The following is a 21543-nucleotide window of genomic DNA, read 5'->3' as shown; positions in this document are numbered from 1 at the left end:
GAATTTGAGAAATCTGTTGACAATGATCTCTCTTGACTCCCATAAAACACAGGGGAGCTAGCCTCGGCTGGCCGTTTGTGTGTTTTCAACAGTGAGCGAGGAGAGAGCCGCCACAAGACTCTTTTGCCTGCGGCTTATCTAGCCTAAAAAACGACAGGATCAACCATTGAAATTCTAACACCCCTATTCTTCTCTCCTGTGAAACCATCAAAAAAAAAAACAGCACGTTTGAAAAATTTGTAGGTAATTTGGTACTTTTTTCACACTTCCCTGACTATGGCGAAGATTGAATGAATAAAGGACATGCTCTCACTTAAAGCTATGCACCTTGGGAAATCCTCACAGGGTCAAAAATGTACTATTATTTCAAGCATTGCTCCTTGGTAAAGGTTCACAAAAAGTTACAAGCCTCCCTGATTACCTGCCCTTTTTTGTTTCTTTTTTCAGAGTAGTCTTCAGCCCCCTTCTGCCTTCCCTCCCCTTCTGCCTTCCCTCCCCTTCTGCCTTCCCTCCCCTTCTGCCTTCCCTCCCCTTCTGCCTTCCCTCCCCTTCTGCCTTCCCTCCCCTTCTTGATTCCCCTCCCCTTCTTGATTCCCCTCCCCTTCTTGATTCCCCTCCCCCTTCCTCCTCCTCCTCCTCCTGATTGACTGTATGTTTACTGATTGAAAGCTGAGACACTGCTGAGACTTCCTGCTGGGAGAGGGGAAGAGAGTCCTTCCCTGCTCATAGTCTGAATAGAGAGCTGCTGATTTTAAAGCAAAAAATTCTTCATGAGTCATGGAAAATGGGATTTCTCTAATACAGCCCTTTAATTTCTTCTTTTTCCCTAGTCTTCCTCCATTTTTAGACTTTTGCCAGTGGCAGTATGCAAATGAGAACACTATTTATCAGAATTTTTCTAACACAAGTTGAGAGATGTCATCTGTCACTGTAGCTTTGAAAAGAGGATCGAAGATGTAATTAAAACCGCTCTTTTGTGTGAGTTTTCATTACGGTTTTGTGGACAATATGGTAATCTCTGAAGATACAACCTGGAAGAAAAGGGAGTGAAAGAATGACGGCAATATAGCCTGAGAGAATCTGCTGCCTGTCAACGTGACGAATGTAAATACGATCCCGTAACTTAGGGTAGACTGGGAATTTTCTACCCATACATTAGAAATGATGAACAGGATTTCGACTCCTTCCAAATTTTTTCCATGCATAGCATCTCTGTAAAGCTTTATGCCACGCCATTGACAACAGTGTAGGTTTTTGTTGGTGATAAAGTTTTTTGTTTTTTTTTATATATTTAACTTCATATTTACAAGATTCGTTTTATTATTACTTGAAAATTTTTGTTACCTGCCTTAATTTTTTACTTTTATATTTTTACATTGTTTATTATCCGACAAATTTTTTTAGGTCGTTGGCCCATCTTTGTCTGCTCTGTATGGGGACTTGCAGGCTATCTGCTGATCCCACCAATATCCGTCAACTTTAATCTAAAGTGTATGGGGACCTTAAGGGATTCTCACATCCGTATATGTCACAGTTCGTGATTCACAGATCAGCCACAGGTCTCTTGACCCGAGCTCATCATAAACATCTATAAGGCTGTCAAGTTTGGATTAGAAGACCGGCGGCCAGTCTGTGCATCATAGTCCATATTCGGATCTCAACACATGGTTGTGACTCTAGTCTTAGACTCAATGTTAGAACAGCGTACCATCTGCAGATCTTCAGACACAAACTCAACATTGGCATGTGGGGTGAGGAGATTGGTGACATCGTGGTCCATACTCTGAGCTAGACACATGGATGTGTGAATCTGGCCTTAGACCCGATGTTGGCACAACAGATCGTCCATGGATCTTCAGACCCAAACTCAACACTGGCATACATGAAGCTGTCAAATTGAGGAGAGGAGACTGGCGGCCAGTTTGTGCATTGTGGTCAACACTCTTGACCGTGACAAGTGGATGTGTCAATCCGGCCTTAGACACAGGGTTGGAACAAGGAGTCGTTCTCGGGTTTCCCTACCCGATCTCAACATTGTCATGGATGAGCCTGTCAAATTGAAGAGAGGTGACTGGTGGCCAGTCTGTGCATTGTGGTCAACACTCTTGACTACCACACTTGGATGTGTCAATCCGGCCTTAGACACAGTGTTGGAACAAGGAATCGTTCTCGGGTTTCCCCACCCGATCTCAACATTGCCATGGATGAGGCTGTCAAATTGAGGATAGGAGACTGGTGGCCAGTCTGTGTGTAATGCACACGCCCGGACTGACTGGCGTGTGCGTGTTTAGTGGTTCCACTGTGCCATGAACCAGAGAGTGCCTGGAGAGGCGTAACTAAGTATCTGCCCGATCCGACCAAGGTCGCACGACGGCATACGACGCCAGTGCACCAGGAAGGAACCGAGCAGAGGGACCAGGGTCTACTCCAGGTCAGACTCCGGACACGGCTGTTGACCCACACCGGGGAATACAGGAACATGCAGACTAGAGCGCAGGCTGGGTAGGGTCCAGTACAGACTGGGAGACAAATTCAGAACCGCAGATGCGGTAAACAAACAGAGTAAAGCGAAACCGCAGACGCGTTAGACAAGGCTGTGCAGAGCAGAACTGCAGACGCTTTAGACAAGGCTGAGCAGAGCAGAACCGCAGACGCGGTAGACAAGGCTGAGCAGAGCAGAACCGCAGACGCGGTAGACAAGGCTGAGCAGAGCAGAACCGCAGACGCGGTAGACAAGGCTGAGCAGAGCAGAACCGCAGACGCGGTAGACAAGGCTGAGCAGAGCAGAACCGCAGACGCGGTAGACAAGGCTGAGCAGAGCAGAACCGCAGACGCGGTAGACAAGGCTGAGCAGAGCAGAACCGCAGACGCGGTAGACAAGGCTGAGCAGAGCAGAACCGCAGACGCGGTAGACAAGGCTGAGCAGAGCAGAACCGCAGACGCGGTAGACGAGGCTGAGCAGAGCAGAACCGCACTCGCGGTAGACGAGGCTGAGCAGAGCAGAACCGCACTCGCGGTAGACGAGGCTGAGCAGAGCAGAACCGCAGACGCGGTAGACGAGGCTGAGCAGAGCAGAACCGCAGACGCGGTAGACAAGGCTGAGCAGAGCAGAACCGCAGACGCGGTGGACAAGGCTGAGCAAAGCGAAACCGCAGACGCGGTGGACAGGGCTGAGCAAAGCGAAACCGCAGACGCGGTGGACAGGGCTGAGCAAAGCGAAACCGCAGACGCGGTGGACAGGGCTGAGCAAAGCGAAACCGCAGACGCGGTGGACAGGGCTGAGCAAAGCGAAACCGCAGACGCGGTGGACAGGGCTGAGCAAAGCGAAACCGCAGACGCGGTGGACAGGGCTGAGCAAAGCGAAACCGCAGACGCGGTGGACAGGGCTGAGCAAAGCGAAACCGCAGACGCGGTGGACAGGGCTGAGCAAAGCGAAACCGCAGACGCGGTGGACAGGGCTGAGCGGGCAAGAACCGCCGGAGTGGTAAGCAAGGCAGAGCAGAGGGGACAGGGCTCTGTTCACACGGAACAGACTGGAAGGGAAAGGTAGAACCAGGTACACACAGGATACTTGCAATGAAGTAGCGAGTGGACTCTAAACTCACAAACGGGAGTACAGAGACAACGAGTAGGAGATTGGTACGGGATCAGATTCTGCAGGAAAAGGGAAGGTACGGACAGAGAGAAAAACAGGAAACAGGCTAGGAGAGTATTCAGACAAGAACAGACACAGCAGCAAGATACAGGAGCGGGTCTAGGTATGCGGCCCCTAGAAGGCGGACCGAACAGGCTAGGAGCGTGTACACACAGGCCTGGAAATACAGCCTCCAGGATAGGCAGAAGACAACAGGCTAGAAGATAATACAGAGAGGACACAGTTTAGACACGGGAACTGATACCGAAGGCAGGAAACATAAACGGGACCTGGCATATCAGTGACCAGAAGCCAACTGACAGAACACAATGCTCAGGCAGGGTTTCTTGGGAGGAGCTGGGTTAAATACCAGGTGACAGACAGCAATAGGCTGAGGACGCACAAGGGGTGTGCGCGCAGCAGGTACAAGAAACAGGAAGTGATCGGGCGCCGCCCTTAAGCAGCAAAAAGAGAGGCAAGCAAACAGCATGGAGGGAAGCCAGGCTAGCAGACTGGACTGGAGATCAAGTGCGCGCTCTTGCACAGTGGGAGATGGACCACTATGCAAGGACGCCGCCAGGTATGTTACACTGTGCATTGAGGTCCACACTCTTGACTGCGACACGTGGATGTGTCAATCCGGCCTTAGACACAGTGTTGGAACAAGGAATCGTTCTTGGGTTTCCCCACCCGATCTCAACATTGCCATGGATGAGGTTGTCAAGTTGGGGTGAGGAGACTAGCGGCCAGTCTGAGCATCGCGGTTCATACTTGAAGCACGACACTGTTGAGGGAATCCAGCCTTGAACTCAGTGTTGGAACAGCGGATCGTCCATTGGCAAACATGAGGCTGTCAAGTTGGAGTCTGGAGTTCGGCGACTAGTTTGTACTTTTTATTTAGTTTTTGTTTTTTTGCATTTTTAGATTCTAGAATTTCATGTGTTCAATTTCGACAAAGTTTTGTTTCTTAAGACTTTAACCTTTTCTATAAATACTCTGAATATAAAATTATTTTAATCAGGCCACATCTAAGCCACAATATCCAGACCTACTGTGGTTTGGTTCTAAAAAAAATACAAGACAATCCATTGTTGACTTCCCTGTCCAGAGGGGTTCTGCTGAAAGAAAATTGCAGTTTGAGAAAGGGGTCATAAAGAAGTTTGAAAAAATGCAATATCACCTTTTTGACCCAGTATTGTTGTGATGAAAATTGCTTTCCGAGTTTTCATTTTTTCTTTCTATAAAATTCCAATTCAACAACAACAAAAATACTCATAAAGAGAATTTGGGGAATTTATAGTTTTGTTTCCGATCATTATTCTGAATCTTATTTTTCCCAGTTTGGAGAGGGGGCTCTGTTCTTGTATCTGACTTTTTTTAGTAATACTAGTGTCTAGTAGAGGAGCGATTTGTCCCCGTTATCATGGAAAGCGGAGAAGCCTCACTGTGCTCCCCTGACCTGTAACAAAAGCTCAGTGACCTCCCCTCTCTCCTCCTTATCAAGGAACTTTAATGATTAGCAATGGACCAACAGTCACAGCTTCTGTCTTTTCAATGGAGGCTCCAGCCGACTTACGCAAGGTAGAATGTCCCTTCATTAGTAGGAAAATAAAAGAAGTTCTTTTATTCTTCCCCATTGAAGTCTCTGGATGTTTTAGATGAGGAATTGACCTTGTAATGGTTTTTAGCCCAAATAGTTGTTTTTTTATTGCAATTAATTTTCTGAAAATTTTGCTGTGAAAATTTAGGAATTATTATTTTTCTCATACATTGAGAACTTAATTCAGATCCCTCCAATTTTGCAAAGTTTTTATTTATTTTTTTGTGATTTATCGATTTTGCGAAAGTATTTTCTCATGCTAGAAATCTAAAACAAAGCATTACAAATGGCTGCAAAGATTAATCAAAATCAACACTTAGTAAATGTGTATATATATCGAATTTTGGCCACCATTTGGGTATATTTCCATCGGTCACTGGCCTGTTGGTATAAAATTGCTCTTGTTGGTGTTGGCCACTAAAAAATTCTCTTAATTGCACTGGAGTTTGCAAGCATATTTCAGATTTCTAAAAAGAAAAATATTGCCGAGACATGGGTCAATTGTGGAGGAAATTTGGACAAAATTATAGAGCAGAATTTGAGCTTTCTGAGTTTTTAGTTTTGGGATTCTAGGATCCAGTTTAACAAAAAATGTTTTTGCATTTATACAGCAGTTGTGCCAGATACCAGGACCCTGGGGCAACATCTTTCCCCCTCCCAAAAGCTACACCACTGCTTTCTGTGCTCTTCGGTAGCTCGATCATTCTCCTATTGAGTTAAAAAAAAAAAAAATAGTGTTTGTGGTATCCTTTAAAGGGAATCTGTCACCCCCTGGCACTTATCAGACCTCTAATATGGGGCATACAGGTGATAGAATTGTGAATCTATACCTACCTGTATGCCTCATATTAGGTTTCTTGTTGGTGTGAAATGTCTTTTTATTCAATCAGGTTTCTGATTCTTGCAGGCCTGGTGCCTGGAAGAAATCCCCACCTACTGTATGAATTACAATGTTTTCCCCCTCCCCTGCATGTCACAGTACCTGGATTTGGCTGCTGCAACTGCACCTCACAGGGTACTGTGATGTGCAGGGGAGGGGGAAAAACTATAATTCACACAGGAGGCAGGGATTTCTTCCCGTCCCCGGGACTGGAACACATCAGAAAAATATATGAATAAAAGGACATTTCACAGCAACAAGACCTCTAATATGAGGCATACAGGTGGGTATAGATTTACATTTCTATCACCTGTTTGCCCATATTAGAGGTCAGATACAGTGCCTACAAGTAGTATTCAACCCCCTGCAGATTTAGCTGGTTTGATAAGATGCAAATAAGTTAGAGCCTTCAAACTGCAAACGAGAGTAGGATTTATGAACAGAAGCATAAATCTTACAAACCAAAAAGTTGTTGCTCAGTTGAATTTTATTAAATTTTAAACATAAAAGTGTGGGTCAATTATTATACAACCCCTATGTTTAATATTTTGTGGAATAACCCTTGTTTGCAATTACAGCTAATAATCGTCTTTTATAAGACCTGATCAGGCCGGCACAGGTCTGTGGAGTTATCTTGGCCCACTCCTCCATGCAGATCTTCTCCAAGTTATCTAGGTTCTTTGGGTGTCTCATGTGGACTTTATTCTTGAGCTCCTTCCACAAGTTTTCAATTGGGTTAAGGTCAGGAGACTGACTAGGCCACTCCAACACCTTGACTTTTTCCCTCTTGAACCAGGCCTTGGTTTTCTTGGCTGTGTGCTTTGGGTCGTTGTCTTGTTGGAAGATGAAATTACGACCCATCTTAAGATCCTTGATGGAGTAGCGGAGGTTCTTGGCCAAAATCTCCAGGTAGGCCGTGCTATCCATCTTCCCATGGATGCGGACCAGATGGCCAGGCCCCTTGGCTGAGAAACAGCCCCACAGCATGATGCTGCCACCACCATGCTTGACTGTAGGGATGGTATTCTTGGGGTCGTATGCAGTGCCATCCAGTCTCCAAACGTCACGTGTGTGGTTGGCACCAAAGATCTCGATCTTGGTCTCATCAGACCATAGAACCTTGAACCAGTCTGTCTCAGAGTCCTCCAAGTGATCATGAGCAAACTGTAGACGAGCCTTGACATGACGCTTTGAAAGTAAAGGTACCTTACGGGCTCGTCTGGAACGGAGACCATTGCGGTGGAGTACGTTACTTATGGTATTGACTGAAACCAATGTCCCCACTGCCATGAGATCTTCCCGGAGCTCCTTCCTTGTTGTCCTTGGGTTAGCCTTGACTCTTCGGACAAGCCTGGCCTCTGCACGGGAGGACACTTTCAAAGGCTGTCCAGGCCGTGGAAGGCTAACAGTAGTTCCATAAGCCTTCCACTTACGGATGATGCTCCCAACAGTGGAGACAGGTAGGCCCAACTCCTTGGAAAGGGTTTTGTACCCCTTGCCAGCCTTGTGACCCTCCACGATCTTGTCTCTGATGGCCTTGGAATGCTCCTTTTGTCTTTCCCATGTTGACCATGTCTGAGTGCTGTTCACAAGTTTGGGGAGGGTCTTAAATAGTCAGAAAAGGCTGGCAAAAGAGATCTTTAATCCACACATGTGAAGCTCATTATTCTTGGTGCCTGAACTACTTCTTAATACTTTAGGGGGACCAAACAGAATTCTTGTGGTTTGAGGGGTTGAATAATAAATGACACTCTGAATTAACTTTTAACGTTTTAAAAAAAAAAAAAAAAAAACAATATTTGCGGCAGTGCATTTCCCACTTCCAGGCTGATCTACAGTACAAATGTCACAATGCCAAGTTAATTCCGCATGTGTCAACCAGCTAAATCTGCAGGGGGTTGAATACTACTTGTAGGCACTGTAAGTGCCAGGGGGAGACAGATTCCCTTTAAATTTTGTGCTTTCAATAATCCTTGAAGAGGCTTCTTCGAAGTTTGCACCACTGGAAATATTAAGGACAAGGCTTAGAGTTTTAAGGCCCCTATACTCATTAGATAGCGATCAGCTGAAAGATCTTGATCCAGGCCCTACTCTTCCAAGCCCTTTTATACTTGATCCAGTCCCTACTCTTTTTAGAGCTGTGTTCCTCTTGACCGAGAGGCTACTCTTTAGAGCCATGTTCCTTTTCACCAAGACGCTACTCTTTTAGAGCCATGTGTCTCTTGACCAAGACCTTGCTCAACATGCCTAAGACCACACTCTTTAGAGCTGTGTTCTTCTTGACCAATGCCCTGTTGTTAAGGCCTGCATGCACGTTAGTAGGTGTCAGCCCAACAATTTTTACAGACAGTTATTTTCCCCCACTTCCCCACACATGGGAATGCTCAACTTGGCTCCTATGTTCTGAGACAACCTTGACTTCTTTTGGCAGCAGCTTATATCACAGCTGAATGAAAGGATCAGACGATAAAATTCCAATGGCCGAATTCTTCTCTCCCCCAAAATCATCTATTGGGGAAGATTTAGGATGCCCCCCCCCCCCCCCATAAACATTAGGTGGTCAGCCAATTACAGTGAAACCTGTGGTTTTTGGCTGACCTTTATCTAATGTGCATGGAGGGTCCTTTAGACCTATGCTGTGATCCTTGGGGAAGGGCGACTGATCCTCAGAGTCAGTTCTGTATTGTAGTTTATTGTATTGGGATGTAGGTATGGTTAAACCAATGAAAATTTAATTCAACGAGGTCTAAATTTGGCCACGAGAGAAAAGGTGGCCATGCTTCGATCCTCGGGGTTTGGGACTTTGTCAGATGGATATTTCTTGCTTGACCTCTGGCTCATTGTATGATATTGAAGATCAGTGAAACCTGAAGCACTTATCCATGATCTTCCGTCGACATTCATCTTCCCTGTTTTGGATGGTGCTGGGATATGACAGAATGGTTTCTTCTCTTCCGGTGTCTACATGGTTAATGTGGAAAGCGGTATCCGTTCTGTGGGGTTGCAGAATCATTCTGTCATTTCATAATCAAGAATGCTGATGGGGAAGAAAAGGCGCTATGAATAAACTTGACAGCCCGGCCGTGAAAAAAAAAAATATATTGATTTTTCTGAACAAAAAGTCAATATTTTTCTTTGCCTCGGCTCTTTGCCACATCAGGAAAAAGTTAGCATGTCTTGTTTATGATTCATGGGAGTTAAGACGGTAAATCAAGCTGCTCGCAACGTGACACTGAGTGTTTGTGCTCTCCCAGATATGTGTGCACTGTGTGTGTGTACTACATGTGTGCTTTATGTGTATACTGTATTTGTGTAGTATGTATGTGTACTACATGTGTGCTTTATGTGTATACTGTATTTGTGTAGTATGTATGTGTACTACGTGAGTGTTGTATGTGTGAAGTGTATGTATGTGTACTACATGTGTGTGCTATATGTGTGTAGTACATTTGTGCTGTATGTGTGCACTGTGTGTACTATGTTGTGTACCACGAGTATGTATGTGCACTGTGTGTAGTACTTGTATGCTGTATGTGTGCTGTATGTGTACTACATGTGTGTGCTTTGTGTGCACTGTGTGTAGTAAATGTGCCACGTGTGCTATGTGTGTACTACATGTGTGCTGTATGCATGCACTGTGAACAACATGTGCACTGTGTAGTACATGTGTGCACTATATGTGTGTACTGTGTGCATACTACTGGTGTTCACTTTATGTATGTATACTATATGTGTGTGTGTGTATACTACATGTGCACTGAATGTGTATTGTGTGTCTGTGGTTTATGTGCACACACGGTTTGTGCGCTGTATGTGCACGCTGTTTATGTGCACTCTATGCTCGCACCCTTTATGTGCACTGTTGTGCACGCTCTGCTTATGTGCACTGTTGTGCACGCTCTGCTTATGTACACAGTAGTTTAATTCTGGTGGAAACATAAACCTGCAGGATAACCTATGTCTTGGCACCCCAGGCCAAGCTCAGGGAGCTAGGTATACGTTATATCAGTACACCATGTGTATACTTTTGGCAGCCTGTCTTGTAACCTGTATCTTCATGCTGCCGGATCTGAGCCCATGTGTAAGGTGTGTGGGATTGTCATTTCGTTGGAGATGATACGACAGACGGCGCATATGTTACTGAGAACGTTCAAAACATCTGCATTGTTATATCGTCAGGCTCGATTGTCTGCAGCCTATTCATAGAAAAAGTTATTTCTTCAAAATTAAGAAACTTTATATAATTTATGTCTTCCGGCTGCAGTTTATCTACCCTCACCTGGTCCAGCGCGGAGTCTCTGCTGGACCGTCGCATACATCAGAGATTACCGTTGAAGTGGGACCACAGGGGGGTCTAGTATATGAGCTGGGTGGTCATAACGATGGCTGAACTTGGCGGGACCCACAGACCATTTTATTGAGCTGTTGGATTTTTGTACATGTTAGGAGATAAACGGGCCTTACATATAACATTTAGAATCTGCAGGAATGCAACTGCTTCTGTTTCGTTTCATTGTGTCAGCGCACTCTCCAGTAAGGAGCCATGAAGCAGTTTGGGTATGAACCCATGAGGCTGCTGCAATGTGGGCGAAATCCATTTGGCCATACAAGCCGCCTCTGTTTTCCAATTGATCGTTTTAAGATTGATTTGTTAATCGATTGCCTATTGCTACCGGATGTTGCGTATTAACCCTTAAAACCTCCCAGACACTAAAGGGGTTATTCACATTTCGGATGTTTATGGCATAGCTGCAGCATGCGGCCACCTGCATGCACCGCCATCCTAGACAGTGAACAGTCTGCCCCGTTTTCAAGATGGGGGTCTACATTTTTTTATTTATGGGATATATCATTTGCCATAAATGTCCGAAATGGGAATAATCCCTTCTTATGGTTGTGGTTTTAGGGGTTAACCTCGACGAGTGCCCCATTCTGCACTGTTGGGGATGGAAGGATGGGTGGTTCTGAATCTTGAAGTGAGTAGAGAAAGCTGCGCATGTGCAGCCCCTCTCTCTATTCCTAATGGTGCGAGTTAGGGCCCGTTTTCAAGGGAAATGCAGAGTAAAGGTGTTTGTAGGATAATCTCAAGAACTTTTTATATAGGATGTCAATAAGGGTATTTAGGGTTCGAGTCTGGTGGTGGGCACCTTACCAGCTTCTGATAAGCCTGTGGGTAGGCGACTTGATTTCCCGTGCCCCATCCTGCACTGTTGGGGGTGGATGGATAGGTGGTTCTGAATCTTATAGTGAGTAGAGAAAGGTGCGCATGTGCAGCAACCTCTCTACTCCCAATGGTGCGGGATGCATCCCCGTTCTCAAGGGAAATGCAGAGTAAAGGGGTTGATCGGATGTCAATAAGGGTATTTAGGGTTCAAGTCTGGTGGTGGGCACCTTACCAGCTTCTGATACGCCTGTAGGGTACGCATCTTGATTTCCCGCCATATGTAAAAACTCCGGTGCCCTGTCCTGCACTGTTGGGGATGGAGAGAGGTAGTTCTGAATCTTGAAGTGAGTAGAGAAAGCTGCGCATGTGCAGCAACCTCTCTACTCCCAATGTTGTAAGTTAGGGCCCATTTTCAAGGGAAATGCAGAGTAAAGGGGTTAATCGGATGTCAATAAGGGTATTTAGGGTTCGCATCTGGTGGTGGGCACCTTACCAACTTCTGATACGCCTGTAGGATACACGTCTTGATTTCCCGCCCTTCATATGTAAAAACTCTGGTGCCCCATCCTGCACTGTTGGGGATGGAGAGAGGTGGTTCTGAATCTTGAAGTGAGTAGAGAAAGGTGCGCATGTGCAGCAACTTCTCTATTCCCAATGGTGCGAGATGGGTCCCCGTTCTCAAGGGAGAAGCTGCATAAAGGGGAGTGGTAGGATAATGTCAAGTACTTTTTATATAGGATGCCAATAAGGGTATTCAGGGTTAGAGTCCGTAAGGCGGACACCTTACCAGCTTCTGTGCCGTCTCTGGATAGGCATTCTGATTTCCCGCGCTCCATATGAGATAATGGAATGTAATAATACAAATGTAACAATGTATTACCGCCATTGTCGTGATGACATTTGTAAATCCTCGCATACGCCATATCACATTTCGGTAGATCCTAATTGCCTCCTTGTCTCGATGGCTTTCCGATGTCAGCGGCAGTCAATGACATTTTAATGGACGGCAGAGCGTGACGATATTTGATGCATTAAGCTTCCGCATAGTCTTCTTCTAGCGGTATGATGAGGGTTCATATTTTACACGCGACGGTCGTTAGCGTCCTTTTAATGATGATGATGATGACGCCGCGCAGTGGGATCCTCATTACGTCCCTAGAAAGAGGCCTGAAGTCCTGCCTGTCATTTTGCAGAGCATCCAATCCATCTCCCCCTCCCCCGCCCGCCGCGTTTCCTGCCCCTGATTATTGAGCACTGTACAATCCGTATACTGTTATTATTTTTATGAAGTCGTTAGATCGCGTGCCGCCATTACAGCGCTGGGGAATTTTTTATTTATTTTTTTTTTTTTGCATTAATCAAGTTTACAGCCCATGAAAGTAAAAATTAATATTGTGTTTAGCGAGCGTTCGCTGACAGCTTTTTATTTTTCCCTTGGGTGCAAACGATCCTCCGCGGGGTCGTGACGAGCTCTTGATGGTCTTCATACTCACACATGTGTTAATGACCAACTGGAATCATTTGCCGCTGGTGCTTTCGCAGACGCCACTTTTTAAAGGAGCAGTGAACCAAAAAAAAATATTATTTTTTTTTCTTGCCATTTGCTTTCAGCCACTTTAGATTGTGGCGCATTTAGCGTGCAGAAACATTAGCCGTGGCACATGCCTTTTTATTAATCCTATAAATCATAATAATGGTGGGGGTCCCTTTAAACCTGATAAGACCCGCCCCCCGCTTACTTTGTTTAGACTGCAGTGAGTCATGTGACTTTATTCAGGCTTGCTGATTGGCTCAGAGTGGTAACACAGTGGGAGGGCATATTGGTGTAGCCAGTGTCACACTGAAGAACATTGAGCCCACCAGAGGATTTGATTCTGAGGGACCACTTAATTCCCCGCTCAAGAGCCCCCATAGCAGCTGCAAGGTTTGCGCTATGAACTATCCTGAAGGAGAAGCCAGGGCCCACCAGAGGATTCTCCGGTTCTCTGGTGGGCCAGTCCAACCCTGGGTGTAGCTAGAAGATGTAAAGGAATCAAGATATATTTATTACAGGAAATTAGTATTTAATCTGGTATTATCTGAATTAGCAAATAGTCTGGATTATCAGATGGTCATGGAGGAGTACTGACATTTTACCTTTTAATTTGCATATTTAACTTCTCAGAGGAGCAAAGCATGGCCTATAAGTCTCTTTACACTGTCATTTCACTCTCCACGAGAAGACACGTTACCCCCTAAGACCTTTAAGGGATGAAATGTGGCCAGGAGATCAACTGAAATAGGCTGCCCCCAAAAAAATGATTTTTTTTATTTATTTATTTTTTCTTGCAATGTACCTTTTACAAAGTTCTGCCAGATTAACAGTTTTTCTGGATTATCAGATCTCGGATTAAAGGACATTTATTTTATTTATTTTCTTCTTCCAGTTTTGCCCTATGGCCCCTGCCGGATAGAGCTTTTTTTTTTTATACTTGTGACCCCAATTCTGTCTCTTGGCAAAGCCCAAAAGAGTAAAAACTATAATAAAAAAAACTTTATGCAAAATTTTTTTGGCATAAAAAAAAAATAGAAAAAGTTTTGTTCCTGATCACTTTTCTGTCCTGTGAAGTTTTGTTACTGACTTGTGAAATACATTTGTTTTCTGTAACAATATATCATAAGCTTATATCAGAAGAGGCAATTACTCGACTAGCAATTACTAAATGTACACTTTTTTTTTTTATTTTTTTTTTTACATCATTACTTTGTAATTTGCCTACTATTTCCGGATTATCAAATATTCTGGATTAGAATAATGCACATAAAACTCAAGCAAAATCCTGCCGGCGGTGCCAGATTATCATCCTTTTTAGATGCTGGATTAAGGGAATTTCACTCAGGAATTGTAATATTGGCAATTTTTTATTTTTATGCAGACTCTCTCTTTTTTTTTTTTTTCCCCAACGTCGCCCCCGGTGGTGTGGAGGCCTCTTCTGTGTCATCTCTATTGATGAATAAAGTATGAATCTCTCATTTTCTGAAATCCCAGGAGACGCTTGAAACGCTCGTTTTATTTTATTTCTCGCTGCTGTCGCGCTTTTATTTATTTCCTGAATTAATCCTGTAAGAAGATTTTCGCACGTCCAATTGCCTTTTTCTTTTTTTCCCCTCTCTCCATTTCCTTTTATCTTTTCTGATTCTCATTTGTTCTAGCAGTTCATTAACTCTTCCCTTACTTCCCTTCTCCTCCCCCATTGTCATGTCCTCCCCTCTCTTATTTAAAGAGGCCTCTCCGACAAAATAATCGCCCATCTAGAAATATAAAAAAGAGTGTTATTTTTAGGGTTGGGAAAGCTGGGTGAATATTAGTAATCTTCTTCCACCCCTGCAACAATATGAAGGTAGTGACACAGACCACTATATAACTAGACCTATCTGGTGGCAATCAGTAGGACCTCGTCGGTACATGCCGCAGCATGCATTGTAATATTTGCTTTTCAGGGGCCTGGGAAAGCCCAGACAGCAACCACGATATTTGTTTTGCGACATTGCATTTTCCTGGGAATGCCCTAAATTGAGTTTGTGGCATGGATTTCTACAGAAATAAAACAATTAATAAATAGATTTTCCATTCAGGGGCCTGGGAAAGCTGGGTGATCACTAATATAGGCACTATAGATTTAGTAGAAATATGAGCATCTTATTTTCCTTGTAATGACCTAAACCAGGTTTATGGCCTGCAGAACTATAAAGAAAAAACTAAATAGTTTTGTAATTCAGGAGCTCAAGAAAGCTGGGTGACTTTTAATATAGCCACTATGGATCTACAAGTATGAACATTTGTCCTTGAAAAGCCCTAAAATGCTGTTTGGGTGAGGGACAAATGCAGGAATTAAGAGAAAACTAGACATTTGTCCATTCAGGAGCCTGGGAAAGCTTGGTGATTACTAATATACCCACTATAGATTTCACAGGAATGTGAGCATCAAATTTTCCTTGTTAAAGCACTAAACTGAGTTTATGACCCGCAGAAATAAAAGAAACAACTAAATAGTTTTGCTATTCATGAGCTTGGGAAAGCTGGGTGACATTTCATATAGCCACTATGGACCTCCTACAAATATGAGCTTCTACTTGTCCTTGTAAAGCCCTAAAATGTTGATTTGGTCAGGGATAAATACTGAAATAAAGAGGAAACTAGACCTGTTTGGCCATTCAGGAGCCTGGGGAAGTAGGGTCACACATAAGATTATATATCTCTGATTTTTTTTTTAATTTAAACAAATGCATCCAATTTTTCTCGTAATGTACTAAAATCAAATATAGGGCAGGTATACCCTCATAACTAACCAGATAACTGACAGATTGCCCATTCAGGTGCATAGGAAAGCTGGGTGATTACTGTATAGACTTAGAGCATTGAAGATCAATTTCCCATTTGTAGTAATATTTGGGTTGACGTGTATAACTGCTGAAATATGTACAGGGATCTATGTCTATGTAATGATACAGATATGCCATTCAGGGGTTTGGGAAAGTGTGGCAGTACCAGCATTGGTATACTAGGACTTTTTTTTTTCTTTGTAATGCCCTAAAATCTAGTTAAGGGCAGGTATACCTGGCTCCAGTGCCTGACAGATCCCCTTAGCAGATCTGCCATTTAGGATCCTGGGAAAGTTGGGTGACAAAAAATATTTAGAAATGTTCCCTATTTAAGTAGGCTTATTTATGGCTGCTGTGCTATACAAAGGACGAATTAGACAATATTGTCATTCAGGAGCCTGGAAAAGCTGGATAAAACCCATTACAGTTTAGAGTTTAGTGTCCTTTAAAGGGGTTTGTCCATTTCTTGGGACTTTTCTTTATTTGCTTATATGCATGTATGTGGGGCTGGAAATAATATTTCTATTTCGTGTCATTAAACGTTTTGCAGTCTGTTTTTTTTTTTTTTCCTGCAGAATGAGTTAACTGAGATTCCATCAGTGAACTAGTTGCATTTGTAACAGTGGTTTTTTTTTTGTGCTCCTCTCAGACCATATCAAAGTTGACCTGAACTTTGGTGTGTTCATGAATTGGCTGAGAGGAGCTCACAAGAAGGAAGGCACAGTTATAAATTCCCCCTGAGAAGAAGCTCACTGACGGATTCTCAGTTAACTCATTCTGTAGCCAGCAATAAAGAGTGCAATATACAGGCTATAGAAAGCAAATAGTGCTTTTTTTCCCAAGAAATCCAATTGCAAACATATTTTTTTAGCCCTATAAAAAAAGGCATTTTAAGTGAAAATAAAAATTCTCCCTAAAGTTTGACAAACTGAGGGAAGGATGTGCACCCCTGCATGTAAAGGCAGGTTTGCCATTCAGGAGATGGGGAAAGCCTGGCTACAATATGTTTTTGCATCTTCTAACTTTCTGATTGAGAGGTGACTATAATAAAAAATTAAGCAGGAACTATCCCTTTAAGAACCATTCAGGAGTCTGGGAAAGCAGAGTTTAAAGTTAGAAAATTCTGCTACACATTTAAAGGAAGGGATCTCATCCAGAAGAATATCCATAAAATATCGAGATGACAGGAGCTCTACAAATATTCTGCCAGCGGTATGTAAGGAAGCTGCTCCGGTAAGCAAAAGGAGAGTTAAAATGACAGGTGCTCTCGGAGGCTGCGGGCGTAATAATGTGACTCCGGCTGAACGCGGCCGCATCACAGGCAATGTCTGATTCCTTAGCTGGGAACACAGGATGTTTTGTTGGGAGTTTTAGTGGATATTTTATTGTTGTTTTTTTATTTTTTTATTTTTATTTTTTTTGTCTGACCACTGCTTGTGCCTATAACCTGTTATAGATCACCCCAAGCTAATTAGAAAAAGTTAGAACCCTTTCTGCTGGCTGTGAGTAATTAAAATCTATGTGGCCAGGATAAAAAAACAAAAAAACAAACAAGGACAGCCTTTTTCTAGAAACAGCGCCCCCTCTGTCGACAGGTTGCGTGAGGTATTGCATGTAAGCCCCATCACTTAAACTCCTATCTGTCCATAGTTTGTATCTAGTATTGACACTTTTTTTTTTAAAAGATGGCAGATTTTTTTTTTTTCCCTGATTAAAGAGGACCTCCCAGCTTTTCCTCTTACTTAATTCCCGCTGTTCCTCCTGAGTATTCCCTTTTTTTTGTTCTTGGTTTGTTATAAATCCGCCATAGGGTTCCATAGATATTGGCCTTTTTTATACAGTGCTTTTATGGTTTTTAGCCCGGATTGTGACTCGCAGGATCCTCGGGGGCGTGTCTTACAGAAGTTCTGCATAATTAACCTACAAGCCACACCCACTTAGTGAAGACCATAAATATAAAGGTCCATATCTCTGGAACAGTGTGTGTGGGGGGGAAATCTCAACACTCAGGGGAGTGGCAGGGTGAAATAAGGTACTAAAACGGTCACTTTTGACCTAGTGACAGGTCCTCTTTAAACATGGACCTAAATGGTCTGTTGACTGCCAGCCTTCAGCGTGATGCTCCTATTGACTTGCACGTGTACACTTCAGGCTTGGTTGAAGACCTAGTAATTCGCTAGGGGGATGAGAATCGTCAGTGTGGTTGGGCGGCCACTTATCTTCACAAGAAATAGTAGGGATCTTCTTGTCTTTCATCGGAGGACATGGTCTTCACCAATAGACATTAGCTGATGATCTAGATGGAAACCACCAACAGAAGTCTGATTCATGGACCACAATCCTGATGTAGTCAGATAGACATCCCAAATATCTGCTTGTGGACCGATCACTTAACGATCCCTTAGATACTTATTATTCCCGAATATGGGAATGGTAAAAATGTCTGGCCCAACTAGCAGGGATATAGTCAGATGCCCCCTAGTGGTAAGGCTGTGCAGGAACATGCTTTAGTTTAGGCCACAATAGAATAGCCAAGGGTCAAAATTTGGCTTCAATTGTCCATTTACGCATTTAGAAAATTTTGGTAAATTTTGGATGTTTCTTTTTTTTTTTTGTACTATAAAAGTGTCTTCACCAACCCTTGAGATGTGAGATTTTGGTAGCCCCACCGGGTTGATGGCGGCCTTGGTGTTTGGCCAGGAATATCTGATAACTTTATGTCCCTTTTTAAGAAGGGCCATGGAAGTCAATGAGAAGCACTCTCGATGGTCATTGCGGTCAGCGTCTCCAGTGACATCTGTGATACTTCAGGGCAGACCTTAAGATGGTCGCTCAAGGCCTCAGTTCTGATGTTCGTGCCTTGGGTGGGATCAAGACCCCGGTAATCCTTCCGATAATTGCCCTTTTTGTGATAAGGCCCTGGAGCTACACTTTATCTGTACGGTCAGTCTGACTGTGACAGCCATTATAACGGGGGAGAAAATGGCTGCCGCCTTGGATTTGTGGAATATTGTGGTCTCTCTGGTCTTCCTTAAAGGAAAACTCCACCCAGGTCCATGGGTTATGGTATTACTGCTGGGCCTGGTCCTTTGTCCTGTTGTCAGTGCTGTCTGTTGCCAAGGGAAACCGGCAGAAATGTGAAAGGCCGATGGTATATGCCCACAACGTACAGCAGAGAACATTGGAGTTATGGAGCCATCTGGGGATCTGCAAACTGTTTTTTCTTTTGGAGTCTCCTCATTTATGTGTTTATAATCGAGTAAAATAAATAAAGCGCCATCATATTCCTCATAAACCGGGAGGGGGATTAATCCTCATTAATTGTATTTATCCCTTAATTACTGAAGAAAAAGTGAGTTGTTATGAGACAATAATGTGTTTATGGTCGCCGCACCCTGACAGGACCACACACAAAGTAGTGTAAATGGTGGCATTAACCCTGACTGTGCTGAAATCTGCTTCTCTCTCTGCACAATGCAAATGACTCCAAAGAAACTACATAGATAAAACCCCCATCATACCGCCATATAGTATCTGGTATAAGCTGCCTTGTTTAGATCCATCTATGTACATAGGGGGCAGTATTATAGTAGTTATATTCTTGTACATAGGGTCACTATTATAGTAGTTATATTCTTGTACATAGGAGCAGTATTATAGTAGTTATATTCTTGTACATAGGAGCAGTATTATAGTAGTTATATTCTTGTACATAGGGGCAGTATTATAGTAGTTATATTCTTGTACATAGGGAGCAGTATTATAGTAGTTATATTCTTCCACATAGGAGCAGTATTATAGTAGTTATATTCTTCCACATAGGAGCAGTATTATAGTAGTTATATTCTTGTATATTGGAGCAGTATTATAGTAGTTATATTCTTGTACATAGGGACAGTATTATAGTAGTTATATTCTTGTACATAGGGGGCAGTATTATAGTAGTTATATTCTTGTACATAGGGGCAGTATTATAGTAGTTATATTCTTGTACATAGGAGCAGTATTATAGTAGTTATATTCTTGTACATAGGGGTCACTATTATAGTAGTTATATTCTTGTACATAGGAGCAGTATTATAGTAGTTATATTCTTGTACATAGGGAGCAGTATTATAGTAGTTATATTCTTGTATATTGGAGCAGTATTATAGTAGTTATATTCTTGTACATAGGGACAGTATTATAGTAGTTATATTCTTGTACATAGGGGCAGTATTATAGTAGTGATATTCTTGTACATAGGGGGCAGTATTATAGTAGTGATATTCTTGTACACAGGGAGCAGTATTATAGTAGGTATATTCTTGTACATAGGGGCAGTATTATAGTAGTTATATTCTTGTACATAGGGGGCAGTATTATAGTAGTTATATTCTTGTACATAGGGGCAGTATTATAGTAGTTATATTCTTGTACATAGGGAGCAGTATTATAGTAGTTATATTCTTGTACATAGGGGGCAGTATTATAGTAGTTATATTCTTGTACATAGGGGGCAGTATTATAGTAGTCATATTCTTGTACATAGGGGGCAGTATTATAGTAGTGATATTCTTGTACATAGGGACAGTATTATAGTAGTGATATTCTTGTACATAGGGAGCAGTATTATAGTAGTGATATTCTTGTACATAGGCGGCAGTATTTATCTACACATCATCTCATCACTTTACTACAAACCTGAAGTTTTCTTTAAATATGTGATTCCTGGCTGTTACTATATCACGCTCTTTTCTGACTGTGGTAAGTTACGTGTCACTCATAAATCCCTATTCTTTTATGCACTTGTAATTTTCTGCTTACTAGTGATATTAATTGCTTAACATTTAGACTAAATTATAACATTTTGCTAATTTTTGTTTTCCAGATCAGTCGCTGGGTCTGCAGAACCATTTGAGACTGAGAACGCCTCCTCCCCCGTTGTCTCACCCGCCAAACCCCCACCATGCAGCTTCCATCAACTCCCTGAACAGGGGCAACTTCACCCCACGTAGTAACCCTAGCCCCGCTCCCACGGATCACTCACTATCAGGCGAGCCACCGGGCAGTGCCCAGGAGGCTATCCATGGTCAAGACAACTGGCTTCTCAACAGCAACATCCCCCTGGAGACCAGGTACTTCTCAGTAGCTGCTGAAATATTTCGAGGTTGTTTTGAGTCGCGGATGATGACAAGTTAAGGCCAAAACACTGTCCTGCTAATTGCTCATAAAAGGCCGTTAAAAAGGCAATCAGCACTTCAAGGCTTTGTGTTCTTTACAGGCCGAATGCGTGACTGGTAAAAATCTCTAGAAAGGGTCTACGCACGTGTTACCTTCATACCGGCCCATCAATAGTCAGCTTATCGGACAAGCCCCGACAGAAAACCTGTCATTCAGCAGGAGAAAATCTTGAATCAAGACAAACTAATCCTGTCTATAAAGTAAAGACCTCTAAACGCTCTTCCCCTCCGGATTACAAAAAAAATTATGTGGCTCCCATGATCCTAATCTTCCATCTGTCGGTATCTTAAGACCAGATATGTGACAAGTCTGGTGTTGTGGGCCCTCATAGGTAGGCCAACGTGAACCTAATGTCTGGCCAGGTTTTGGTTGATTTTTGAGCATGTGTGTAAAGGAGGCTGGTTTTCTTACTCATTTAAGTATCCCAGCCAGCCCCCTTCTTTATTGTGACTTATTTAAAGAGAGAAGGAGGCTAGCTTAGCTTCTTAAGTGAGTACAGAAGCAAAGGGGAAAGGAAGTTCTCTTGTTAGAACAAAGATGGAGAATGAGATTCTGAGACCATGAGACGTGGAATGGAGATGGAACATCAGGAGAATTTGGGAATTTAAGATTGAGTTCCCTTTTTTTTCCCCCCTTGGACAACCTCTTTAAGGCCATCTCTAACGACAAGAAAAAATTGG

General features: G+C 43.1%; 1 protein-coding gene across 11 annotated transcripts in view; it reads left to right on the top strand.

Moving 5' to 3' along the window:
• TENM4 (teneurin transmembrane protein 4) overlaps positions 1-21543 on the top strand; it is a 1569569-nt gene that overhangs the window by 1372816 nt on the left and 175210 nt on the right. For all 11 annotated transcript variants that reach the window (XM_073661697.1, XM_073661699.1, XM_073661700.1 and 8 more), the window contains one exon: positions 20511-20757. In XM_073661697.1, the coding sequence (XP_073517798.1) occupies positions 20511-20757 (247 nt within the window). The remainder of the gene's footprint in view (positions 1-20510; positions 20758-21543) is intronic.

This window comes from Phyllobates terribilis, unplaced genomic scaffold (genome assembly GCF_046119375.1).
Source record: "Phyllobates terribilis strain yellow unplaced genomic scaffold, ASM4611937v1 Scaffold_2__4_contigs__length_985480577, whole genome shotgun sequence".
In the NCBI taxonomy this organism is placed as follows: domain Eukaryota; kingdom Metazoa; phylum Chordata; class Amphibia; order Anura; family Dendrobatidae; genus Phyllobates; species Phyllobates terribilis.
This window is presented reverse-complemented; position numbering and strand designations above follow the sequence as displayed.